General features: G+C 37.8%; 9 protein-coding genes across 9 annotated transcripts in view; 3 read left to right on the forward strand and 6 right to left on the reverse strand.

Annotated features, from left to right (window-relative positions):
• Positions 1-36: 36 nt before the first annotated feature.
• LOC17890689 (probable protein phosphatase 2C 33) lies at positions 37-3,432 on the reverse strand. Its single transcript, XM_006297449.2, has 7 exons — positions 3,162-3,432; positions 2,579-3,050; positions 2,090-2,494; positions 1,456-1,881; positions 1,254-1,371; positions 924-1,147; positions 37-849 (listed from the first exon to the last, which is right to left on the reverse strand). The coding sequence occupies exons 3-7, from the start codon at positions 2,342-2,344 to the stop codon at positions 385-387; spliced, it is 1,488 nt and encodes a 495-aa protein (XP_006297511.1). The 5' UTR covers positions 2,345-2,494; positions 2,579-3,050; positions 3,162-3,432; the 3' UTR covers positions 37-384.
• Positions 3,433-4,963: 1,531 nt separating this feature from the next.
• LOC17890686 (histidine--tRNA ligase, cytoplasmic) lies at positions 4,964-8,374 on the reverse strand. The gene is made up of 6 exons (XM_006296893.2): positions 6,881-8,374; positions 6,625-6,804; positions 6,276-6,533; positions 5,780-6,193; positions 5,568-5,708; positions 4,964-5,478 (listed from the first exon to the last, which is right to left on the reverse strand). Exons 1-6 carry the CDS (start codon positions 8,237-8,239, stop codon positions 5,170-5,172), a joined length of 2,661 nt encoding a protein of 886 aa, XP_006296955.1. The 5' UTR covers positions 8,240-8,374; the 3' UTR covers positions 4,964-5,169.
• An 811-nt stretch (positions 8,375-9,185) lies between these two features.
• LOC17891476 (putative 4-hydroxy-4-methyl-2-oxoglutarate aldolase 1) lies at positions 9,186-10,830 on the reverse strand. The gene is made up of 3 exons (XM_006299272.2): positions 10,608-10,830; positions 10,213-10,408; positions 9,186-9,662 (listed from the first exon to the last, which is right to left on the reverse strand). The coding sequence occupies exons 2-3, from the start codon at positions 10,394-10,396 to the stop codon at positions 9,346-9,348; spliced, it is 501 nt and encodes a 166-aa protein (XP_006299334.1). The 5' UTR covers positions 10,397-10,408; positions 10,608-10,830; the 3' UTR covers positions 9,186-9,345.
• Positions 10,831-10,963: 133 nt separating this feature from the next.
• On the reverse strand, positions 10,964-13,487 carry LOC17892900 (isopentenyl-diphosphate Delta-isomerase II, chloroplastic). The gene is made up of 6 exons (XM_006299220.2): positions 13,233-13,487; positions 12,757-12,812; positions 12,135-12,226; positions 11,695-11,797; positions 11,454-11,591; positions 10,964-11,347 (listed from the first exon to the last, which is right to left on the reverse strand). The coding sequence occupies exons 1-6, from the start codon at positions 13,454-13,456 to the stop codon at positions 11,097-11,099; spliced, it is 864 nt and encodes a 287-aa protein (XP_006299282.2). The 5' UTR covers positions 13,457-13,487; the 3' UTR covers positions 10,964-11,096.
• Positions 13,488-13,636: 149 nt separating this feature from the next.
• On the forward strand, positions 13,637-14,255 carry LOC17892322. Its single transcript, XM_006300132.2, has one exon. The coding sequence runs from the start codon at positions 13,742-13,744 to the stop codon at positions 14,057-14,059; it is 318 nt and encodes a 105-aa protein (XP_006300194.1). The 5' UTR covers positions 13,637-13,741; the 3' UTR covers positions 14,060-14,255.
• Positions 14,256-15,206: 951 nt separating this feature from the next.
• Positions 15,207-16,746, reverse strand: LOC17893934 (probable tyrosine-protein phosphatase At1g05000). The gene is made up of 5 exons (XM_006298521.2): positions 16,394-16,746; positions 16,207-16,300; positions 16,047-16,104; positions 15,909-15,952; positions 15,207-15,707 (listed from the first exon to the last, which is right to left on the reverse strand). The coding sequence occupies exons 1-5, from the start codon at positions 16,549-16,551 to the stop codon at positions 15,453-15,455; spliced, it is 609 nt and encodes a 202-aa protein (XP_006298583.1). The 5' UTR covers positions 16,552-16,746; the 3' UTR covers positions 15,207-15,452.
• A 703-nt stretch (positions 16,747-17,449) lies between these two features.
• Positions 17,450-19,913, reverse strand: LOC17893493 (receptor-like kinase LIP2). Its single transcript, XM_006297272.2, has 5 exons — positions 19,684-19,913; positions 19,449-19,612; positions 19,136-19,325; positions 18,655-19,040; positions 17,450-18,570 (listed from the first exon to the last, which is right to left on the reverse strand). Exons 1-5 carry the CDS (start codon positions 19,769-19,771, stop codon positions 17,698-17,700), a joined length of 1,701 nt encoding a protein of 566 aa, XP_006297334.1. The 5' UTR covers positions 19,772-19,913; the 3' UTR covers positions 17,450-17,697.
• Positions 19,914-20,323: 410 nt separating this feature from the next.
• On the forward strand, positions 20,324-22,128 carry LOC17891696 (TIMELESS-interacting protein). The gene is made up of 4 exons (XM_006298183.2): positions 20,324-20,689; positions 20,784-20,906; positions 21,323-21,422; positions 21,622-22,128. Exons 1-4 carry the CDS (start codon positions 20,378-20,380, stop codon positions 21,954-21,956), a joined length of 870 nt encoding a protein of 289 aa, XP_006298245.1. The 5' UTR covers positions 20,324-20,377; the 3' UTR covers positions 21,957-22,128.
• A 394-nt stretch (positions 22,129-22,522) lies between these two features.
• LOC17891237 (zinc finger CCCH domain-containing protein 33) overlaps positions 22,523-23,900 on the forward strand; it is a 3,177-nt gene continuing 1,799 nt past the window's right edge. Inside the window, exons 1-2 of the mRNA XM_006296522.2 lie at positions 22,523-22,836; positions 22,962-23,119. Of these exons, the coding sequence (XP_006296584.2) occupies positions 22,782-22,836; positions 22,962-23,119 (213 nt within the window). The 5' untranslated portion in view covers positions 22,523-22,781. The remainder of the gene's footprint in view (positions 22,837-22,961; positions 23,120-23,900) is intronic.

A 23,900-nucleotide genomic window follows, 5' to 3' on the forward strand; every position in this document is an offset into this window, starting at 1 on the left:
CTGTAGTTGGAATTGGAGCTTTTTGAAAAGACAAAGAACAGGAAAATTCCCAACAGACTGACAAAATTAAGCCTGAGGGGTTTGTTTCACAGAATCACAGACACAAAGCCATTATTACATGTGATGTTTTTCACTCTTCTTTACTGACAAAGACCAAAAAACAGCATAAACATCGAAAGACAAAAACAAAGACAAAATTGACAAAAATTTATGTTCCAAAACCAATGAATTATGACTCAAAAAGAAAGAATAGAGATCAATGTAGAAAGTTGAAAAGGAAAAAAAAAAGAAAAGAACAAAAAGACACAGTACCTTCTCTTGGGTGATTTATTTCATATGATATATCACCTCTCAACTTCTTCACTTCAGCTCTTCCTTCTCTTTTCACTTTCCAGGCACAAATCTTGGTAAGTTTAAAAGAGTATTAACTCTTGCAACACCTTCTAGTGCAGAGTACTCTGTTCCAGGTTCTGTATCCAAGTTATCCTCTTCTTTTATCAGCTTTTCAGCTTCACTTTCGTCAAGAGCAATCTCTTTCCCTGTCCTGACAGTACCCGAACGGCCTAGACCACTTGGTCCTGATGCATCATCATTCTCAATTGTGGCATTTAGTTCTTCGTCTTCTTCTTCATCTTCCAGTTTGGAGATGGAAGACGATGTAGATATGGTGTTTGTGTTGTTGGCGTCTAGATACAAGCAAACAGCGGCACAGTCATCGACTTTGGAAGTCGGGTATTTGTATCTCCAAGCTCTAACCGCAGACTCGACTAAAGCTCTTGCTGCAGCGGAGCGCGATGGAGCTGAAGCTACAATCGCCACTACATCTTCATTTGTGAGAACATCCCAAATCTATCACACAAACATAACATTAGAAGCAAAATTGCAAACAGAAAAGAAATGCATCTAAGAGAGAGTGAAATTACCCCATCTGTAGCCAGCACTATAAACTCATCTTTGTCAGTTAATCGACGGAAAGATACATCAGGCACAGAGATTAGGCCAAAATCTTTAAGGCAAAAGTCTCCAAAAGCACGTGCCATTGCAAGGCCAGGAGAGTCACAGTTTGGCAGCCAAACTCTACAAACTTCAGGTTCATCTCTAAGAGCAAACACACGTCCACGACATTTTCTTATTCTCTCTGCCTCAGCTGCAAAATTAAACGAGGGCAAAAGAAACCAATAGAAGTAACTATCGGATCCATCAAACATCCACAGGACAACAGCATACATTCAGATAAGGAACGATCATCCAACCTGGGAGATTTGGCTTAAGATCCACAGTTAGTTGAACAGCAACAAGAGCATTGTCACTGTCTCTTGTACCCATTACGGCTCTAGAGTCTCCAATATTTCCAACAACGAGATACTGACCCTGCAATATTGCAGAGAATACATAATAAAGATCATGAAACAGTGAATAAGATTAAACTTAAAGCATACCAAACCGAGACAATACCTGCTTGATCAAAGTTACAGCTGTTGTCCCACTGCAGAAACAGTCAACACTTCCATGGAATTTCAGTTCTCTATCCATAACTTTAAAAGCCTTAAGAAACGACTCTTTCAGAGTTTGAAACAATTCCGGATGGGAGTCCTTGTTCTCCTCCTTCTCCATGTCAGCAGATGTCCTAGGTTCTTCTTCAGCAGATACAAAAGCAGCAGCAGCAGCAGCAGCATCTTCAGGATTGTTAATGTTGGTTGCATTATTAACGGTGTCGGTAGTGATGGCCTTTTGAACACCTTCAACTGGTACTTTTGCTTCCCAATAGGCACTTAATTTGAGAGGGAGATTGTCTCTGACTCTCTTTGCAACCATATGACCATATGGGCCATGTCCATCAAACACTCCACAGAAGATTGTATCTGTCCTCGAACCAAAATTCTGGGCGCAAAAAAGAGGAAACAATCAGAATCATTTGCATAGATGGGTATTAGAGCCAAGAAAATCTGGTGATTGTACATAGACTTCAATCTGGTGAACTCTTTGAGGGAGAAGTAAAGATTCTAAAGCAATTACTGGTTAGAGAAAAACTATGAAAAACATAAATAGAAAAAACAAAAGGAAGGGAGGAACTTTGGATCTAACAAACCTCCCAAACAACCATGGCATCTTGGTTAGGCCCTTTCTTGCCTTGTTGAGTGAAGATACAAGCAACCTCACTTGATCCATTCAAGAACATTCGTCCTGGAACTTGATGCAAGGGTTCTTCTCTCCTGTAATCAAAGGAAGAGTTCCTAGAACCAGGTCGCTTCTTGGAGTTCTTCCTTTTCCTCACACTAAACCCAGGAGAGCAAGGAGAACCCGGTCCAGGGCTCCTGCTCTCTGCAGATAAACAGGACCCCATTCTAAGGGCCCTGATTATATTAAGAAGGCAATCCAGACCAACAATGGTACAATCACCCCTACGGTCCTCCAGTGAGAAAGATTGAAGCTTTAGATCACGGTTCTCCCCGCAAAGAGCAATGATGATGATTCAAACTATGCAAAGAGATCTCTGTAAGAAGACAAAAACCCTTTTTGTTAGATCCCCAATGATCAGCACAAAGAGCAAAAGATGATTCAGTCTGCAAGAACAAACCTCAGTTTTAGTTCCAGTTACTTTCTGCAAGAAGACTGACGAATGATCACAAGTGCCAGGACATACATAGACCCTAGTGATTCTTAAACCCAAATCGCCAAAATTGAATGAACAGATAAAACAGAATTAAAAAGAAAAAAAAATCAAGCCTTTCAAAGCTGACCAAGAAAAAGGCAAAGGTGAGACTTCTGGGTCTGACCCTTTTGAGTCTTTCAAAATATTTTAATTGTAAACTAATTTAAACCCAAAAGTTTCCATGGAGAGAAAAAGGAACAGATCTACGTAGATTGTTTCTATTGCCACCACACACACACACACAGGAAGAAGAAGAAGAAGAAGAGGGGAAAACAAAGAGAGAAGTGTATGTTTTATTTATACATGAGAATCAATATTAAAAAAAAAACAGTGCTTGGGAAAGAGACTCAAAACACGAGAATCATGAAAACCCTTCCTTTCTCTGTTTCTTCTTCGTCTGCAACCAATCAAAAGAAGAAGAAAAATCAATAATTGAACTAGAGAAAAAGAATCAAACTTTATATATCAAACAGCGAAAATTCGCAATTCGAGCTGAAAGGAGACTCACAAGGATACAGATCAATCAAAAAGATCTCAGAATCAGATTCAATCGGGGGAAAACAAATAGGAGAAGGAGAAGAGCTTGAGATTCTGTTCGTGCGTGCGTAGATAGAGAGAGATTATTAAAGAGAAGAAGGTAACTGAAAAAGAAAAGATGAATTGTTTTTTAAAAACGAGAAAGAAACGCAACCACCAACTACAAACCCGTTCTTTCTTTCTTCTTCTTCGTCTTTCTACTTTTGTGTGTAGAGAGAAGAGAGAAGAGAGAAGAGAGAGATAGAAACAGTAATGGAGATGGGTCACTCTCTCTCTCTCTCTCTCTATGAACTTATACTATTACAAACAAAAATGAAAAAATATATATGTAATGAGACTTCTTTTTATTTTTCTTTGTGTTAATATATTTGTGTGATTTTATGGATATTTTTATTTTTGGTTTCAGGCTGGCACAATTAACATGGGGTTGGATAAGACGTTTCTTACACATAATTTCCCGACATCCACTAGAATATATTATATAATAAGACCAAATTATTTATATTTTTGAAAATTAAAAAGAAAAAAAAATCCAATACAGATCATTTATATTATAGATCAAAATTATTATATAAGGAGGTCTCTCAATCAGTCAATCATACCCATGAGGGTCTTAATCAGAATTTAATCCATGATTTACATATTGGTATTTTTGTGTGTGTTATAACTAACTATACAGAAGATCAGAAAATAATAACCAACCAACCACGGTGAATTCTACTAATTGTAGGGGGAAGAAAACGCTGATCTTTTCTATATAAGAATATATATGATCTAATTATTTTTGTTCTATTGATCCGGTTCGATTAGTTTTAAATCAAACGTAAAAAAAAAAATGATTGGTATGAAAAAGAATATACAAATTTAATTTGGACTTGAATAGATTAAAAAAAAATGAATGGCGTACATTGTTAATGTAACTCTAAATGCAAGACAGAGGAGGGATATTTCATATTTGAGTAGGAAGCGAAAACGAGTAGAGACAATATAGTCAATGGAAAGAAACATGAGATGTGTGAATGATACATACATTACAGAACACGAGTGAGTGAGTTTAGTGATCTTGGTTACTTAAAGCCACATGTCGGCAGGGAGGCACAGAAACCAACACGTATCCATTTTCTCTTCTCATGCAAAAAAAAATCAGATATGCAGATCACATTTTTGTTTTTGAGGTTGGGGAGAGAGACAACCCTTACCTGTTCGAGTTTTTCTTTTGTCCTTTCAATTTTTAGGCTCTCTCGTGAGTCATGATGAACCAAAAAGCATTTTCTCTTTCGTTCTTATTATGATGACACTTACTTATCTTCTTCTCAATCAAAGAATCGTACCTTCTCTCTTTCTTTCTTTCTGTTTGTTTGATAAGATCGCAGATTAGGTTGAAACAAGAACACGAGTACTTATGTTGAGGGGGGTCCCTTTATCATAATCAGGATAAGGTTTTTTTTAGATAGAAACGTAATTTTTTGGCGTTTACATTTACATAATGATAAACATTCACAATTTCAAATTGAAGATGTTCATCTTTCTATCAGATATTTTTTAAGAACAAACAAAAAAAAACTTATACAGCCGGAAATACCAAACAAACTTACAAAATTAGTCAGCCTAGTTAACGTTTATTTGGTGAAATTTCATCGTAGCTGTACCTCTTTTTTATTCATGAAGTAGCAAATAACTGTGGATGAAATTTTCGTAGGACAAAACTAATCGCTAGCCAAATCATAAAATCGACAAACCAACCGATCTGTCGAAGAACCAATCAATCATTAATTAAGATCAATCAGGTCGGTTATCAACTAATAATATCAATCCTCTAGACAGTTAAAATACGGGAAACCCCTCTCATCAACATTATCAAAATCTCTTTAAGTTCTCATCTCTAATAACCAACCACCAGTCAAGTCATGGTTTTCCCATTAGATTCAAAACAGCAACAACCAAAAAAAATGCAAAAACGCGAATGCAACACAGTATGATCAACTGAGTTCTTTCAACAATTCCCCAACGAAACTATCTTTAGAAACGTCCTTAATTTCCTTTTCACTTCCCTTCACTAACTTCTTCAATGTCACAACACCTTTACTGAGTTCCGCTTCGTCTACCATCACCATCCAAGGAATTCCAGATTCTTTGGCGCGATCAAAATGCTTCGACTTCCTCTTGCTCACAAGATACTCTGCGTTGATCTTAGCCTCCCATAACTGACTTACCAACTCCGCTGCTTCCGCTAGTTTATTATCCTTCATTATACTAACCAATACCTGTGTCTCCGTAGGTCGTATCACCTATATTCATACCAAAACAAAGTTCAAAAACCATTCTTTTAAAATAAGGCCGGTCAACAAACAAACAGCATAAGAGTTTGGGAAGTTACTTGATTCTTTTTCTCGTTTAGTTCTTCCATTATGTTAAACACTCGCTCGATTCCAAGGCTCATCCCAACCGCTGGGACTTGCTTTGTTCCAAACATTCCTATTAGGTTATCGTATCGCCCACCAGCACCAATTGATCCAACCTGCAGAAGGAATAAATCAATCACCATAAACTTTCTCTAACTGAATTGCAAGAAGCCAAGCCGGGTTTTACCTCTGCTCCTATACAAACGGCTTCAAAGATGACGCCAGTGTAGTAATCAAGACCTCTTGCTAGACTTAGATCAAACACTATTCTGCGACTGCACTTTGATCTTTCAAGAGCTTCAAACATGATACTCAACTCATCAAGAGCTTCTCTTGATGACTGGTTCCCTAAGAACTCACTCCCTTCTTGTCTCAGTTTAGACAATAGCTCCAAAGGAGCTCCCTTCTCCTTAACAAAGTTGCCAATTCTGTCTGCAATCTCTGAAGACAAGCCCTTCTCCTCCACCATTTCTTTCTTCACTTGCTCAAATGATTGCTTGTCTAACTTGTCGATACTTGAACAGATGGTTCTGAATTTCTCAGGAGGTACTCCACATATCTCCAGCATTCCATCAAGCAACTTGCGGTGATTCAGTTTCACCTATTTAAACAAACCAGAATCAAGAACATAGCCAAAGACATAACTGACCAGGAATGATTAGGACTTTCAACTAAGTTATTACCTCATAATCTCCAATCTCCAATTCATCGAGAAGTTCAGTTAATATCTTGACAATTTCAAAATCAGGTCCCATTGGTTCAAACAAACCAGCGATATCAAAATCACACTGATAAAACTCTCTGTATCTCCCTTTCGATGGATTATCCCTTCTGTATACCTTTGCTATCTGGTATCTTTTGAATGATGTGATTCCATTCATAGCGACATACCGTGCAAATGGAACAGTTAAATCATACCGTAAAGAGCAGAGCTCTCCACCCTGCAATTAAATATATTCAGTTGAGCATAAAATTTTGACAAATTATTTTCAAAGGAACTGATGGAATTGCAGCAGCCGAGATGAGTTTCACCTGATCAGCAATATCATAAACCAATTTCGAGTCTTCTCCATACTTCCCCATAAGGGTCTCTCTCAATTCAAAAACCGGAGTATCAAGTGCAGTAGCACCATGCCTCTTGAAAACGTTTTGTATAATTGAAAATGCTTTTTCTCGGACTGCCATTTGTTCTTTAGCGAAATCTCGAGTTCCCTGTCACAGAATCAAACAAATCAGAAATTAACTTGAGGCCTCCTAAACATTCTTCATCTTTGAGATTGTAATTTACCTTTGGAAGCTTGGGAAGTCTCCTGTTTTCATTACTTTCTACAATCTCTTTCACTTTCTCCAAGAAGCTATCAAAACCGTGACCCTCAGGGTTGAAAAGATTTAAGATTTGTTCCACCCACTGCTTCAAATAATTCATCAGGTCAACATCACTTGCTCCCTCGTTACTCACCAATCTATCTTTGATAAACTGGATAACTAGACTCGTCCCCTTCCCCACAACTGTTTTTTTCTCATTCTTCTTCTTTTTCTTATCGGTCTTCGACTCTTCCTTTTCCGCATCTCCCCTCTTCTGAACAAACAATTCTCCACCTGCAAGAGCAAAGAAGGCAGCAACTGCTTCCAAACCAACAATTCTCCATACGATTCCCAGAGACGCATTCAGTTCATGAGCAAACCTGCTGTAATCCTCTTCCACATGAGCAGTATAAGCTAACTTATAGCTACTCTTTAGATTTTCATTCTCAACACAGCAGTTCTCGAAGACTTGAGACAAAGCATTCTTCAGATTCTCATTCCCAATAGACTCAAAACAGAGCTTAGAACGAAGGAACGAACATACTCCTAAGTTTTTAATGGCTGTCAACAAAGGTGCCAATGTTGTTCCTAAAGCCTCACCAATTCCAGTGTTTCCAGATCCAGTTTTGCCTCCTTTAACACCGGAATTCAATTCTCTCCGAGCATCAGAGTGCAAGCTTTTCACCGCATACCTGAATTTCCCGTGAATCCAAGGAATTTTCGAAATCTCTTCGATTTCTAATTTGCCTGTACCTTTGTACCCGTTAAGCAAAACCTTGAGATCACCAGCAACACCAATCACATCTTTATCACCATTCCCATCCCCAGAATCCAACGAGCTAAACGAAGCTATATCAGCCTTTGTAACCTCACAACTCAACGCAGCAACAGAATCCACAATCTGGGAAAGAGAAGTTGATTTGTGATCTATAATAGAACAGAGTCCAATCAACGAAGCAAAAGACTTCTCCAACACAGTGTTTTCCCCTTCTGTCAAATCAATCTCACCGGAATCGAAACTCTCAGCATTGGAATTCAAAATGTCCAAAATCTTAAGTGGGAGAAAAGAACGAGGGGTGGAGGAAGAAGGAGGAGCAGAAGTCGACAAAATGAGCTTGTTTAAGATTACAGCCAAAGAAGCTCGGGTTTCTCGGTCCGTTAAGCCTTCAGGGATACCAAAGGAGAGCCGTTTAACCGATGGAGTGTTTCTAGTGGAGAATCTCTCGATCGCAGAAGAGTCGATTCGTACACTAGCGAGGCCAGAAGCAATCTTGTAAACGGAGGAACAAGTGAAAGACGATCCTTTCCCTCCGAGAGTGATGGTAGATCTCTCCGCTGCCATTATTACACACTTACAGAGCTGAAGCCGCCGCAGAGATTGATGGGATCCGTATATCACCTGCTTGCTCGACGCCAACCAAGGTCTCCTCTCACTCTCTCTCGAGTCTCGCCGGTTTCGTTTCGGTTCCGTCGAATATCAGAAAACACCAAAATGGGGAAAATATAATATCAGTTAGCCCTAAAATATTTATCTCGGACCCGGAAGACTGAACTTCTTTAATCAAGTCTAAAGCCCACTATCACGGCTCACTTAAGGCCCATGCAAAAGAAGAAGCCCAACTTTAGGCCATACATGATTTGCCAACCGATTTGCCATAAATGAAACCGGACATCAAAACCGGATTGTTAGCTAAGCGGTTCTCACCGGCTCTCCTGTGTGAGCTTCCCTTTCTCTTCTACCTTGTTGATAAGATTCCATCACCAGGAAAGTCTAAGACCAGCACACATTTTTGTTCATTTTCAAGCTTAATATTTTCTCACTGTTACAACTTCTAGATAACAGATTTGAAGTCATTAAATCAGAAACTCAGAAAAATGTATAACAACAACTCGTATTGTCCTTTGTCATTATCATTTATCACCATTTCCGTTAACTTGTGAAGGAAAACAGTGAAGCTTGTTTATCTTCTGGTCATGATTCAAGGATCTGTACTTATAGTTCTACATATATGTTATAGAAGCTCCTGGAGCTGTCTTAACAATATTAACTGCTAGGTGGTTCAAATTGCATCTGAACCATCTTCTTTTGCCAATAGATGGAAATCTTTCTTCTAGAAAAGACACATTATAAAGTGAAGCAATGGTTATAAATCTTTGGTTTCTGTTCTTTAGACCAATTCTTCTTCTTTTTTTAGCTCTAGTGCTACAAACAGAGGTTCACAAATATGGTTTACGTCCACAACTATCAACAACCTCACAGTTAATAAAAAAAAAATGAAAAACAGTGATTCCAAGTACTAACAACATCAACCTCTTTAACTCCACACAAACTCAAACTGATTCAATGGTAATGATTCAACTTTTACTCTGATATTAAAGTAGAAACACAAAGCTCAAAACTCAACCGCAGCTTCGAGATTCAACAAAAATCAACAACACTTGTAACTTTTAAACAGATAATTCGATCTGAGAAACCAGGATACCATCAGTATCTGCATAAAGCCATTCACCATCACAAATCCGAGTTCCTGCTATGTTCAAAGGGACTCTTTGTTCACCAAGTCCTTTCTTACTCGCCTTTATTGGATGAGAAGCTAAAGCTCTCACTCCAATGTCACAGCCATTGATCTCATCAACGTCTCTGATGCAACCGTTCACAATGATCCCAGCCCATCCGTTGTTCTGAGCTTGTACAACTGGGTTTCCTCCAAGTATCGCACATCGTAAACTCCCTCCACCATCCACCACAAGAACTCTTCCATTGCCTGTTTTTTTTTTTAACATTTGTAACATTTACTGAGCTATACATGTGAAAAATACAGAGAGCAGATTGATTTATTGTAAAGAGACACAGGTTTTTCAAAAGACCCATTTCATCTATAGTCACTAAATTGATTTAGGCTATTCAACAAATTGGTAAGCCAAAAGGTGAAACTCATATGATATTTCTAACATCCTGTATCCTCATCATCACACCACTACCATCATCTATAACGAGTTCTTGATTTTTGATGTAATAATATAGAGACACATTGGTTTGTACTAAATACAATGAATCGAAGCACCCCTTTTTCTCATCACAAATTTTCCATTTGCAAATTGATTGAACACGAATAAACACTGCGCAGCGCAGTAGTTCTTAAACCTCTTCAAACATAGTTTCAAGCAAAAAAACGATTGCAGCTATTTAACAACTAAGTAACAAACCAGAATTGAATCTAAACGATGTCTATGATACTCTGGCAGCTCATAATCTCTAAAGGTAAAAAAAATCAGTATTTATGAAATCTTATTTAGAAAGAATTATTAAAATACCTTTCTCTTCGAGGAAGTGACGAATTAAGCCATTGTCTTCAAAAACTTTGACAGTAACTACTGGACCTGAGAATATTTGACGACGACCGTAAATCTGGAAGACGGGTTGCAGAGCTCGGAGCTGGCCACTACGAATCATCTCTTGATTCGCGTCACAAACTTCCGCAGTGGTCACAAACGCCATTTTTGTTCTCACCTGGACAAAGGATTATGATCAGAAAAAGTAATATGTATACAAATCACTCAAGTTAAGATAAAATAGTGATTAATCTGGATAAAATGATGATATATTCAGGCCAATCGATTAGACCCACAAGGAAAGTTACAAACTTTTATCCAAAATCCATCTGGACAAATAGAAGGGATCGGAATAGATCGAATCTCATTTCATTTACCTGAAACAGAAGAAACTGGGATGAAGAAACGAAGACTCTGTGTGCACAAGTCTCAGAGAAACGAAGATGATGATCCTTTATTTAAAGGAGAACAAAAAGTCATCAACATACTTTGCTTTGGTCATTCACTAATATTAAAATATGGACTTTTAACGTTATGTAAACCAGATCAAATCGAAGGTGGGTTGGTTAGGCTTCGAAAAAAAGGAATCTTCGCGTTTGCCTTTTCTCTGGTTTCGACTCTGTTTCCTTGTTACCTTTTTCTCCTCTGTTTATGCTTTTTGTACATCGCAAAAGCCATGTAAAGTTCAAGTTTACAAGGCTTAGAAGTTAGAACATTCACAGAAATTCATGAATTCAAATAAAAATGAAGACTTTATTGCCTGATGTGCTTGGAATCTTTAAAAGTCTTTAACACATCTCCCAATTATTATCATCACAAAGATAAAAATGACAAAGATAAAGTTATCCAAAATCTTAAGAAAATTTTCAGAGTTTGTGGATGGTCTTCATGTCTATTGCTTCATCCAAAGTTCCTTTCTCAACATGATCCCACCACTTCATCAAGAAATTGTCCACCACCAATCTGAACCATGGAGACAGTTTCAAACCTTCCTCACCTGCATCTGCTTTTTTCACCAGCTCCTTCAGCTCTTCCCGGCTCACATACTTGATTTCAGCTACTTCGTCTGGATTTGGTTGAACCTTCACATCCCGCACGATGAAGAGCAAGTAATCAACTGCAAAAGGCAGGCCAACACAGAAGAAGCTTAATGTTTTGTAATTGTATTCAAGTAAATGAGAAGCAAGAGTCTTGAGAAAGAATATATATATATATATATATACGTTCATGCTCTCCCCATTTGCCATCCGAAGGAGCCTTGTAAAGCATACGTCCCAAGGTAGTGAACTCCTCAACTGGTACATCTTCAGCTACAATACCAAGCTCATCGAGAAGCTTTCTCTGTGCAGCATTCCTCACACCTGATGGGTATGATACAAACAGTTAGCTCATTGTTTAAGGGAAGCTACAGTTTGCTACATAGATACTAATAAGTACTGAATTGTTTTGCCAGTAGATATCAACCTAGTGCATTTTCCTGGATAAGCTCCGATTCACGGTAAAGAGGATGGCTGCAACAAGTGTTTGTCCATACGAGAGGGAATGTAACCTTTGTGTTTGACCTTTGCTGTTGAAAAGAGGAAAGGTTTCAGTAAAAGATGGCATATGAGCTAGCTTATTAAGACCCACCAACCAGCGAAGATCCCTAGAGCATCCCATCATCATAGCAACATCCAACATGTGGAACAAAATCTCTAGAATCAAGCTTATGTTCTAACCTCCCATATTTTTGAGCTTAGTTTTCTCTACAAAAAGGTGAGTCTAGATAAAGACACAACCATGCCTAGTCACAAGCATGTGAGCCATTTTTATACAGCACTCGACTTATATAGACTAGTAGACTTCAAAGCACTCATATGTAGAACTTGACTTATATAGACTTCAAAGCACTCATATGTAGATACCTGGAGAAGCAACTCATAGTTCGAGTTGAATAAAAATACACTAAAAGCCCTGTGAAGCAAATTTTTAGCTTCAATATTTTCCATCAGATGACCTGCAGATTTGAAAAGTAATCAGTATCTTGGACAAGATATAGACAGAGATAAAACAATATGCTAAAGAAAACCAAGAGGATAGCTAATTCTTCAACTATTTTCCAGCAGCAACATCTTATATTGCTGGTTAAATTGGCACAATACGGGAAGGTAAAGTAACCTATAATACGTCCAAACGCTTAAGGAAGGATAAGTTACAAGCTTAGTAGACACTGAGAATGTTACTAGTGTGAATATGCAACAACCAGAACACGCCCAACAACAGAAACAACAAAAACTAGAAATCAAATATAGAAACCAGAAATAATATGTTTGCGAATTGACAGAGAGGCCTACGAAATGTGATGGAAACTCAAAGGTGCGATCTAGAGGGCTAAGATCAATATTAAAACAAAGCAACCACGCTACGTTAAATCTCGATTCCCCCAACTGTGACTAAGTTCAGTGACTTCATTCATAAGAGGATGGTAAATAAATTTCAATGGAAAACACTAAGTTATAGGACGAGACTCAAACCAAGTACACTTACAGTTATATTTGCTATCATGCCCCACGACACGATCAGTTTCATCAACAAGAATGCATCTGCAAGCAAAATTGAAAACGAAGAGATGAATCAATTGTATAGTTTCTTATACTACACATCAAAAACCCAAAACAAATCTTTCACAAAAGACACTAAAGCGTTGACCTTTTTTGCATGATATGAGTAACCACCAGAACAGGGAAAAAAATGGAAGACCCCTAACAATTACTATATCTAAAACTCATATATTATTCCATCAAAGTCGACAAATAAATAGACGTAAGTTTCTGAACCATCGTTAATCGAAAGAGAGTCCAAATCCCATAACCTAATTTAGTCAATTTCACTTCCATTTTCTCTGCGACCCAACGATAACGACAAACCAGGTAAGAGAACACGAGTTGCAGACAAAAGGTACAATTTTGGCAACACCCAGAAATTGAAACCAAAGAAGAGAGAATCAGGAATCAAAGACTTACTCATCCTCGAACATGAGACGTCTCTGAACAGCATCCATCCCAGCATCCTTAGTATCTGTCATAGCGGTAGCGGAGAAAGCACGAAAATTTGGTAACTTTCCCGGTGAAAGAACGAATCGGATCGATGATAGAGGACGATGTGAAAACTGGAAAGAAGAAGACGACGAAAGAGCGAGAGATCTGAGGCGCATCAACGGGAGATTAAATAAAGAAGAAGCAGACATTGGTAGTGGTTGTGCGCATGTGGTGATGACTGATGCGTTCCACCTTTCTGTGTTTATTTTTATCAAAGGTCCACAGTTATTACCATGAACCTCTCCGCATACGACCAAAACCCTTCTAACAAAAGCAGATAAGATTATTTCCATTTTTTAAAATAAAGTTAGTATATATATTCAGATCGGCTCTCGCGTCTTAATCAGAAGAGTGGAGCACAATTAGGGTTAGGGTTAGGGTTAGGGCTTCTCCCTTCCTGGCAAAATCATCCCTTTTCGTAGCCGCCGTTGAAGATGACTGGTAAGGCGAAGCCGAAGAAGCACACGGCGAAGGAGATTCAAGCGAAGATCGATGCTGCGTTGACGAATCGAGGAGGAGGAAAAGCTGGAATCGCTGACAGGACCGGAAAAGAGAAAGGAGGTCACGCTAAGTACGAGTGTCCTCACTGCAAAATTACGGCTCCGGATCTAAAGACTATGCAGATCCATCACGAATCCAAGCATCCTAAGCTCACTTATGATGAATCAAAGCTCGTGAATCTCCATGCTGTTTTAGCACCAGTTGCTGAGTCAAAACCTAAACCTGGTATCAGGGGAAGCTTGAAGAAGTAACCCCTATGTATCATTTTTTTGTGAAAATTTAAAAGATTATGACTTTGCTACTCTTTACCCCCAAATGAATCATGTTGTTGATGATGCTTATGGTTTCTACCTTTTTTTTATGATCTCATACTTGTTATCTGCTATTTTCCGAAAATTTGAGGGGAGTTCATTATCAATAAACTGTGTCAATTGACACTTTCTCATACTAGAGTCATTTGGTATAAGCTTTGTAGTTTTAGTCTCTATGTTTTATTTGTTTTGGTATTACATTTTAAGGGCATATGAATCTGTGCTGATAAAGAAGAGAGTGGTCTTAAGTAAAGCAAGCATAGGATTGTGTTGTTTATTGTAATTCTGCAAACTCGTGTGGTTTAACTAATTTGTGAGTTAGGATTAAGGAGCTTGAAGTTTGTTGCCAACTGAAGCTGAGAGCGCATCAATGCGCAGACATCTTCTTGTTTTAAAATCAACTACTCTGTTTCTATTCAGACATAAACAGCGGAAACTGATAGGTCAGGATGATTTGCAAAGCACGTCATTTCTCAGATATAAAGGCATGAAATTTTCCTAGTTCTACAATTATAAGAATGAGTGAGTAATTGTCACTCTGAAGTGATGAATCTAGGTCAGTGATGATTTCTAGGTAAGTGATGATTCCTAGTTTCTGAGTGCTACCGACAGACATTTTGTTATTCTTTGTCAATGTTGGTGTTACGTTGAAAATGTCAATTATAGTTTGCACACTTTTTCTATAAGTGCCGATGAGATGGTTCAATCACGTGGAGGAGACTGATGCTAATTGGATATATAATATCTTTTGTATGTGGAAAGAATAAGGCTTTTTATAAGTTAAATAGTGCTAATCAAATTGGATTATCTTTAATCATCTTTAATAACATAAATACTTTTCCGAACACATGTGCTAGATAGTCAGAAACCTTGTCCTCCAGTGCACATGGTTTAGATGCTGACTCGATACTCTTAACCTCCTCTGTTTTCTCCTTTTCTTAATAATTGATCTATCTTATAAGTTATAACGAAAGTATACTACCCACATTTTGATCTTTCAACATTCAGTTCTTTGAACATGAATCAGATAATATTATATATCGTGGTTGCAAAGTTTACATGGTGTAATAACTTTTATTAAAGAATATTTTAATTTTAATTTTACAACTTAAACATTCATCAAAGTTAAAACAACCCCTTCTGCAACAATTTGTAATGAAGAATAACCCTATCTGTACATTTCGATTTCTTATAAAAAAAACAAAAGAAAAATCAAACTTTGTAGACTTTGCGGTTAATTAAAACATATCCTCCTAAAAGAATCATCCAGTCACCATTGAATCGGAACTCAATATTAAAACCTGAGATATATCGGCACTTGGTTGCTCTCTTTTTAAACTTTAGCAGCCTGCGGTTTAGGTGTCTGGACATTTTCTTCTTCATACGCTAACCTCCTCCTCTTGCCGTGATAGCGATACATGATGCTCAAGAGACACTTTCTCAAGCTCACTGTATCAAACGCCTCTATAAAATTCAAGTCCATTTGTCTCCACTTTATACCCGCGTTCTTCTGGTATTCCTCGAGCACCGATGATAAGCACCAGCTCTGAACTTTTCTTAAGCATCCCACTAGACAACCTGTCCTATGCTGCAATCGTATTAAAGTTGAAATCATGAGTCTCCTGTAAATAACCAATGACCAAAGAGAGTATAATACTCTGCATAAACTAAATCTCTCCTAAACAGACCACCAAAAGAGTATACTGTTCAAGACTAAAAAGACAAAAGCAAAAACCAACCATGAGTGTCCTGTAATGAATAACGAAGATAAGGCTAAATTGTAAATTACCTTTCCCCGATTGCAATGAATGAGAATTGGATGGTTTCTTACATCTACAGAGAAACAAAAGTAATCTACTTTAAAGACTCACAAAACACTAACAAGAGACTGCAGACATTATTACTCAAGTGTTGTTAGAATCCTTACCAACTAAGACTTTGAGAGCATCCAAAATTGTATCTTTGGGCATAGGAGTAGGAGGATCCTGCAAATTCACAAACGAGTCGACGTCAGGAAAAAAGATAAAGGGAAATTATTGATGATCATCAACACAGAGCGAGCGGTCAAGGGGAACAAATAAACGCACCGTTTTGCCTTCAATACCAAATTGGAAAAGCTTAATGTTGTTAGCCTCAAGAAACTTGAGATTCTCCTCTGGGTATGGTTCAGGACACAGATAACTGTTTTGGTAAATCAAACAAACGATTCCATTATTAATCCAAAGCAATCAAAGACAAGTATATAAAGAAAGAAGATAGTAAAAAAAAACTTACATGATGGAACGAAGATTTAGGGTTTTGAGGAAAGTGAAATTGTCAGGTCGAGGGAACCCAGATCGGTAAATTCCATCTTCAACCATGGAGAAGTTAAACGGCGGGGCTAAAACATCACCGTCGCTGTTGTGTTCATCCGATTCCATAATCAAACACATCGAAATCAAGAGAAACAGAGAGGTTAAAGAAGAGAAACAGAGCAAGACACCAAAGATGTGATGGGAATTGATATGAGAAGGAACGAAAGAAAGAAAGAGTTTTTATAGAGAGGAGAAAGGGGTCAAGTGGGGTTGGTTTGTTAAAGGAGACAACTTTGAAAAGCGGACTCTGTTTTTTTAGGATCCTTCCTTCTTCCTTTGGGATTTGCTTTGAACAAAATATTTTAAAAAATGGAAAAACCTTAAAAAAGGATTTTAGGGATGGACCTAGGCTCTCACTTTAGGAATCTCCAAGATCCTGACACGTGTCGTTTTCTCTGCTTGTTTACTAGATCCTCACCGCTGACAATTCGTCCGAATCTAAACACTTTCTTCTCCTTTTTTTTTCGCTAGTCAATCCTTACGTAAACACATTGTCTAACAAAATTAAAATTCTTTTTTATTTTTTGGTAAGGAACAAAATTAAAATTCTTGTAAAATTAAGTATAGTGGTCGAATCAATGAAAGAAAAGTAAACCTAAGTGGCCTCACAATATTCTGAAGACTAATAACTTTTTGACAATTGTCTTCGTTGACGAATTCATGGAAAATCCAAAGACTAATCCTGTAATTAGGATATATAATGTATTTATGTTTATCCTATCAGTTAAAGTATCTTATTCTTTCCCTTTTAGATAAATATAATGATACTAATATAATGACAATTTCCTTTCCTTTAATCTAATCTTTGATCATATATTAGTCATGGGATAAGTTTAATTATTAAGATTAGAATTTCACATTTTCTCATAAGATGATGGTATGGTATTATCATCACACTTGTTTTTATGGTATGTTTAAAGAAAAAAACATTAACATTCTTTTCAAAAGAAGCAATGGTTAAGGGGAGATTACAAAAGATGAGATTTGTTTTCTCAATCAAATCATATGATTTAATACAACTTGTTTCTTTTATCTAGCAATCCAAACATCTTCATCATACATAAAAGAGAGATGGTTAATATTTGTTAAGAAAAAACTTCAGTATGTATGTCATATTATATACCCCAACTAATAGTTTTTTCTCAAAACAATAAACTCAAAAGAATATTTAAACTTCTTTTGTGAGTTTCAATGGATGGATAAAAAACTTTGAAAACGTCACTCTTAATCAGACTCAACCTCAACTTCTGATTTTATATGATGCAAAGAATCTCCTCCATTGTCATCTTCAAAGGAAGCAATCTCAACATTTGATTCTATTCGCTGCAAAGAGCCTCCATTGTTATCTTTTGAATCATCATCATTATCGAAGTAAACACTTTGATCATCATCATCAGTTTTTGAGCTGTGGATGTGCTCAAAATGAGTATGCTCTTCCTCTTCCTCTTTCTCATGCTTCCTAAGCAAACCATGGTCATGATTTATATCACTATCATAGCATGAAGAAGTGCTTACGTCACTTGATTTTTGGCTGCTTAGTCTTTCATCACTGACATCTATATCCTCCCAGCTATATCTATATTTTATCTTCAAGCTTTGAGCTTGGTTCTTCTCATCATGTGGTAGACTATCTTGGTCCTTCTCATGTTCAGAATGAGAATCAGACCCATCATCAGATTCTATTGAGTTGTTTTCCTCTTCGTGTTTCTTGTTATACTTCTTCTTACTCACACTCTCCTTTTCGCTGTCCAAAGATGATTCTTCGTCTGATGATGTACTGGATTTGTCATCTTCCATCGCTATCTCCGGAGGGGGAGAAAGACGATTTGAATCATGCCTACTTAAGGCAATAGACATACTCTTGTCTTTGAAAGACAAGATAGGAACTGATGTTGGAATTCCATCTTCTGTTGCCATTGAAAGGAAACTAAGGGCCACCATTACATCACTTATCAAAGGACGAGCTGCCGCTTCCTCTTGAACACACATTGAAGCTATTGCTACTGCTTGGTTTAACCCTCTCTCTGAGAATTTCTTCTCTAGCATCGGGTCTGCCATATCCGGATATCTTTTAGGATCTCTAAATATCGGTTGTGCCTGCGATATCAAGAATTGTTCAGAAAGTAAGCAATTATATATGATTTTTAAAAGGAACAATTTTCATAGATTATTATTACTTACCCAACAAACTAAGTTTTGTTCATCATTAGGCCTAGTGGTATCAAGAGCTCTTCGACCCGTGATGAGCTCAAGCAACACAACTCCAAAACTATAGATATCTGATTTTATAGTGAGATTTCCTCCTCGTGTATACTCTGGTGCAGAGTAACCATAAGTTCCCATTACTCGAGAAGAGAAAGCCATCATCTTGTCACCTGTCTCTGGTCCTAGCTTATGCAGACCAAAATCAGAAAGCTTAGGAGAAAAGTCATCATCTAACAAAATGTTTGAAGCTTTCAAATCTCTGTATATCACAGGTGGATTTGTTTTATCGTGCAAGTAATCAAGCCCTTGCGCTGCGCCATACGCTATTTGCATCCTAGTAGTCCAATCCATCGGTTCATGGCCTGATTTTGGTTATACAAACGAACATTAAAAACCCTACCTTTTCATGTTCTAAAACGTATAACATGTGTTGGATAAGAATCTCTCAATCTAATACCGTGAAGATGTTCTTCAAGTGAACCTCCAGATATATACTCATAGACCAAAAGCCTTTGATCTCCATCTGCGCAATACCCTATAAGCTTAACAAGATTTGGATGATCAAGTTGGCCTAACGATAAAACTTCAGATTGAAACTCTTTGTTCCCATGCAATCCATGCTTGTCTAATTGCTTTACAGCCACCACCTACATTTCCCAAAATAAACATAATTATAATGAGGGATCACACTAAATATCTAACTTTGGTGATGAATCATATCCCAAATAATTAATTCTAACTTCAATTTAGAGCAAGTTTAGAAAATGAACCTGGCCAGTAGATTGAAGGGTTCCTTTATAAACTCTACCGAATCCACCTTCTCCTAGTAAGCATTCTTGTCGGAAATTTTTTGTCGCGGTCGCTAGTTCCCGGAAAGTGAATGTCTTCAACGTCATCCCTTCAGATTGCTCTGTTTCCTCTGGCCGTTTCCTCTCTTCAAAAACAAGAAAATATTAATATAAACAAGAAAAATAAAAAAAGGATTCAATACTAGGATATACATACCATGTGGTCTTAATTCGTTGTCGCTAGTCTCATTTGTAGTTGAAGATTTTTTGTTTTTTGGACAAGAGAAACATGGAAAACAATGCATGATGATCGAAAATCAATTTTATAATTTACCAAAACAAAATAGAAACAGAGTAAAGATGGAAGTTTTCTACAAAAAAATATTGTTTACAAATTAGCAATTGGTCGGGTCCTTCATGGAGATTGAAGGACCGACGTAAAAAAAGAAAAACACAAGGGAAAAAATGAAAGGGGAAAGAGAGGAAGAAGATGAAGTAGACAAATCCAAGCCACCGCTAATTTTTTTAAAAATGTTTTACCTTTCTCCCGAAAGCATGGAGAACCATTCTTCTCCTTAAGATTTCTGTAAAATCTAATTTTAAAAACCTGTTAATAAATAGTTTACGCTCCTAGGTGGATTAATCTGTCCCAGAACAGACTACTAAACCATTATGTGATTAGATTGGTATTATTACAACAATAGGGCCTTTAATTTATTGGGCCTAGTGCGTAATGACCAATATAAAAACCGGGTCGGATAATACCCGCCTGCTTCGACCCATCTAATTGTCCCGCCAAAGAAAAAAAAGAAAAGCCGCCAAAGATGTGATTTGGAAGGTTGAATGATAACAGAGAGGGAGAGAGAAAGAGAGAGAGAGAGAGAGAGAGAAAGAGATCCAAAGGTGAAAAAATGGAATCAGCTCCGACGGGATGTTTCAAGTGTGGCCGTCCCGGTCACTGGTCTCGCGATTGCCCATCATCGGCTCCGGTCGCCGGCAATAATACCGTTTCTTCTTCTTCCGCTCCATCTCAGATCCCTAGTAATGACTATCAGAGATCCTCCAAGAAAAGTGGAACCTCCGTAGGGCCTGTTCCTAAAGTGACGAAGACGAAAGTTCAAAGGCCCAAGCTTACTCCTGAATTGCTTCTCTCTGAGGATGGCCTCGGCTATGTTCTTCGCTATTTCCCTAAATCCTTCAAGTATCGTGGCCGTGGCAAAGAGGCAAGTCTCTCTCTATCTTTTTTTTTTTTTTTGAAATTTTGATTCAGCTGTGGATTTTGTGATATAATTTGGATTATATGAATCATTTATATAGGTGAGCGATTTGGGAAATTTGATACGGCTGTACAGTGAGTGGCACTCTCATTTGCTACCTTATTATTCCTTTGATCAATTTGTGCATAAAGTGCAACAAGTCGCTTCTACTAAACGTGTCAAGGTACACACATAGCTCCACCCTTTCTTTCTGATTTTGTTATGCACCTTGGATTCTCCTTCATCCTTATGGTGATTTTTGAAAGTGATGAATCTCGATTTGACGGCTGAAAATATATCCACTGATTGTATACAATCAGTGGATTGTCAAGATTACTGAAATCAGAACTACATTGCTCGTCTCCTTCTTTGGTCAGGGATCGTGTGTTGCTTTTAAGTTCCAATTATACTAGAATCTGGGGACGTGTTAGGCGGTTATGATCATTGTGCTCATACCTTTGTCTTTACTTTACCTAAAGCCAGTAACTAATAACTATACTGCCTTAGCATTTTTGTACTTGATACACTGATAAGTTTACTCAATTGATATGTTGGCTTTGCATTTATATCTGATACAATACTGATTTGTTATCCTTTTAGAATTGTATAAACGAACTGCGAGAAAGGGTTGCCAGCGGAGTTGATCCAAACAAGTTATACGAAAAGCCGGAAGACAATACTGGTCCTTATGATGATCAAGGTATGTCAAACAGATCAGCTTTTCTCCCTTGAATCTTCTTTGTTCTCTCAATGCTGGATAATCTTGGAACTTGGTTGGCTATATAAGTTTTGAAAATTGATATGAAAAGGAAAACGCTTCTAGTTTGGCTTCATTCCACTTAAGCTCAATTTCTGTTACTCCATTACAATCATGTAAGTAATGAAAAAGTCTTTTGCAGGTAACCTAGATACGGATCAGCCAAGTCATGACGAAGAGAACATACCATCGAAGAGCACTGATGTTGACGCTGATGCTGATGCCAATGTTGATGCTTTTCAAGACAGTATGTTGAATGAGATCTTTGATAATGCTTCGAGGCTACCGGGAGATGAACAAAACATGGATAAAAGCAGGGAACTGACAGAAGAGCAAAGAGAACGTATGGAAGCAAATAGATTGAAGGCAATGGAGAAAGCTCAGAACATTTCCGAGGAACAGAGAGTACGTATGGAAGCTAATAGACTAAAGGCTCTCGAAAGAGCCAAAGCAAGGCTTCAACCCAATCAAGATTAGCTATTAAACGTGTGAAGGTACACACATAGCAAGGTTTACTCACATGCTCAGTATACCTAATCTTTGCCTTTTGGCGTTTCAGTTAAAGATTTTTGTAACCAAAGTGTAACAGAATCTAGCATATGTATGTCTGGTACTGCTTTTTAAGTTTGTGGTTCGGTTTTTGTGTTTATATCAGGAATCGCCTCGGTTCAAATTCGGTTTAAGAACCATCGAACCCAATATTGTGGACCGTTTAATCTGTTCCAACTTCCAACACAGGTTGATGATCTCTGGCACAATAGCAGATTTGTCCTTTTCAACATTTTTAGGAGATTTTACATAATTTCAATGTCTCTAATAATATTAAATGAATGAATTAAACCACATGGAAAAGGACAAAAGATAATAAAAAGTGTCTGACGTGTTCTCTACCGTCCAATTTTGGTGGAGAAGATAAAATAAAAATTGGCAGACTCTCTGGTCTTTACAGAAAAAAAAATCAGTAGGGGTATATCCGTCATAGCATTCACATAAACTTTGAAATAATTAATTTTGTTTTCAGAAAATTTCTTGTTTCATTTGTGTGGAGGTGAGACGAGAACGCTTTTTTGCTTTTCGTCTCTCTCTTCACTTCCTCTCACATCTCTCTCTGTTTACACGATTCTTCTTCTTCTTCTTCTATGTCTTCTTCCTCCTCCATTGTCATTTACCTCTCTACACTCCATTTTCTTGTCGGAAGAAGATCGGTTATCTGCGAATCATTGAGAGTGATGACAGTATAATGTCTGATGCTTATTACCACCATCATCATCATCATCGGAGACATTCTTCTTCTTCACGTCTATGGATTTTAATGCCGGAGTTCCCATGTCCTCTCTCTCACCTTTGATGAATCAAGGTCCATTCACTTTCTTCCTCTTCTTTTTTCTCTGTTTTGATCGGAAAAGTTTTTATTTTGGTTATTGGCGGATTGGGTTTAATCTCAATTTCTTCTTGTTTTGGGGTGTTGGGGGTTCTGATCAGATGCAATGTGGCAAATGAATTTGAGTTCGGATGAAACTATGGAAACTGGTTCCTACCCTGAACGACCAGGAGAGCCTGACTGTTCTTATTACATCAGAACTGGACTTTGTAGATTTGGCTCTACTTGTCGGTTCAATCATCCTCGTGATCGGGAACTGGTAACATACGGTCTTTGTCCTCCTGTCTGTGATTTTCGAGTTTAGAGATCTGTTTGGTCTAATTGATATGTCAAAGCTTTTGCCTTTTGGGACTTGTTTTGATCTCAAACTCTCTCTCTCTCTCTCTCTCTCTCTCTCTCTCTCTCTCTCTCTCTCTCTCTCTCTCTCTCTCTCTCTCAAACGAAAGAGAGAGAGAGAGAGAGAGAAAGAGGGGGAGTGGGTATGAGTGTGTGGAAATCTATGTATGTTTATGTGGGGGTTGTTACAGGTGTCAAATACACACACACGCACACCCGCACGAACGATCGCACTCGTGCAACTCACACCCTAAATATACGAGAGAGAGATAGTGTGAGAGTGTGTATGTGTGTATATATATATGTGTATACATGAAAATGCGAGAGAATACGTAACTCTATCACACACTCACACTCACACTCACTCTCTCACTCTCTCTCTCTCTCTCTCTCTCTCTATCTCACTCTCCACTCTCTCTCAATCTCGCTCAATGTCTGTAACGGACAATAGAGAGTAAGTGATATCTGTGAGTAGATAAGAGGAAGAGACAGTGAGAGTGTAGGTGAGTTTATGTATGATTGAAGAGTACAAAAGTACGTAGAAGAAACGATACACACAATACGGAGCATGAGGCAACAAAAGACGGCATCTGCACGCATGGCCAGAAACAACGTTTCCGATTAGGTCGATAGATAGCTAAGTTCTAGGTAACCTTCGTATCCCACACGTACACTGAATTAAGCCATTTTAACACTCTGATAAA

Source organism: Capsella rubella, unplaced genomic scaffold (genome assembly GCF_000375325.1).
Source record: "Capsella rubella cultivar Monte Gargano unplaced genomic scaffold, Caprub1_0 scaffold_3, whole genome shotgun sequence".
Classification (NCBI taxonomy): Eukaryota; Viridiplantae; Streptophyta; class Magnoliopsida; order Brassicales; family Brassicaceae; genus Capsella; species Capsella rubella.

Bases quoted from the DNA above. Each gene is read 5' to 3' on its own strand.
- LOC17890689 (XM_006297449.2), bottom strand. From the start codon at position 2,344: ATGGGGTCCTGTTTATCTGCAGAGAGCAGGAGCCCTGGACCGGGTTCT. The intron at 1,372-1,455 runs GTATTGTCTCGG...GCAATATTGCAG, and splicing joins CTGTAACTTTGATCAAGCAG to GGTCAGTATCTCGTTGTTGG. The intron at 1,148-1,253 runs GTTGGATGATCG...TTAATTTTGCAG, and splicing joins TCTTAAGCCAAATCTCCCAG to CTGAGGCAGAGAGAATAAGA.
- LOC17890686 (XM_006296893.2), bottom strand. From the start codon at position 8,239: ATGGCAGCGGAGAGATCTACCATCACTCTCGGAGGGAAAGGATCGTCT. The intron at 6,805-6,880 runs GTAAATTACAAT...ATTCTGTGACAG, and splicing joins GACTTCCCAAGCTTCCAAAG to GGAACTCGAGATTTCGCTAA. The intron at 5,709-5,779 runs GTAAAACCCGGC...TTCCTTCTGCAG, and splicing joins CCGTTTGTATAGGAGCAGAG to GTTGGATCAATTGGTGCTGG.
- LOC17891476 (XM_006299272.2), bottom strand. From the start codon at position 10,396: ATGGCGTTTGTGACCACTGCGGAAGTTTGTGACGCGAATCAAGAGATG. The intron at 9,663-10,212 runs GTATTTTAATAA...AAAAAAAAACAG, and splicing joins TCACTTCCTCGAAGAGAAAG to GCAATGGAAGAGTTCTTGTG.
- LOC17892900 (XM_006299220.2), bottom strand. From the start codon at position 13,456: ATGTCTGCTTCTTCTTTATTTAATCTCCCGTTGATGCGCCTCAGATCT. The intron at 12,813-13,232 runs GTAAGTCTTTGA...TTTTGCTTGCAG, and splicing joins CGTCTCATGTTCGAGGATGA to ATGCATTCTTGTTGATGAAA. The intron at 11,348-11,453 runs GTATATATATAT...TGCCTTTTGCAG, and splicing joins CAAATGGGGAGAGCATGAAC to TTGATTACTTGCTCTTCATC.
- LOC17892322 (XM_006300132.2), top strand. From the start codon at position 13,742: ATGACTGGTAAGGCGAAGCCGAAGAAGCACACGGCGAAGGAGATTCAA.
- LOC17893934 (XM_006298521.2), bottom strand. From the start codon at position 16,551: ATGTGTTTGATTATGGAATCGGATGAACACAACAGCGACGGTGATGTT. The intron at 15,953-16,046 runs GTAAGGATTCTA...GTTTCTCTGTAG, and splicing joins TGCTCTCAAAGTCTTAGTTG to ATGTAAGAAACCATCCAATT. The intron at 15,708-15,908 runs GTAATTTACAAT...ATACGATTGCAG, and splicing joins TTCATTGCAATCGGGGAAAG to CATAGGACAGGTTGTCTAGT.
- LOC17893493 (XM_006297272.2), bottom strand. From the start codon at position 19,771: ATGCATTGTTTTCCATGTTTCTCTTGTCCAAAAAACAAAAAATCTTCA. The intron at 19,041-19,135 runs GTATTAGATTGA...AACCAAAATCAG, and splicing joins ACTTGAAGAACATCTTCACG to GCCATGAACCGATGGATTGG. The intron at 18,571-18,654 runs GTAAGTAATAAT...TTGATATCGCAG, and splicing joins AACAAAACTTAGTTTGTTGG to GCACAACCGATATTTAGAGA.
- LOC17891696 (XM_006298183.2), top strand. From the start codon at position 20,378: ATGGAATCAGCTCCGACGGGATGTTTCAAGTGTGGCCGTCCCGGTCAC. The intron at 20,907-21,322 runs GTACACACATAG...TTATCCTTTTAG, and splicing joins CTTCTACTAAACGTGTCAAG to AATTGTATAAACGAACTGCG. The intron at 21,423-21,621 runs GTATGTCAAACA...AGTCTTTTGCAG, and splicing joins TGGTCCTTATGATGATCAAG to GTAACCTAGATACGGATCAG.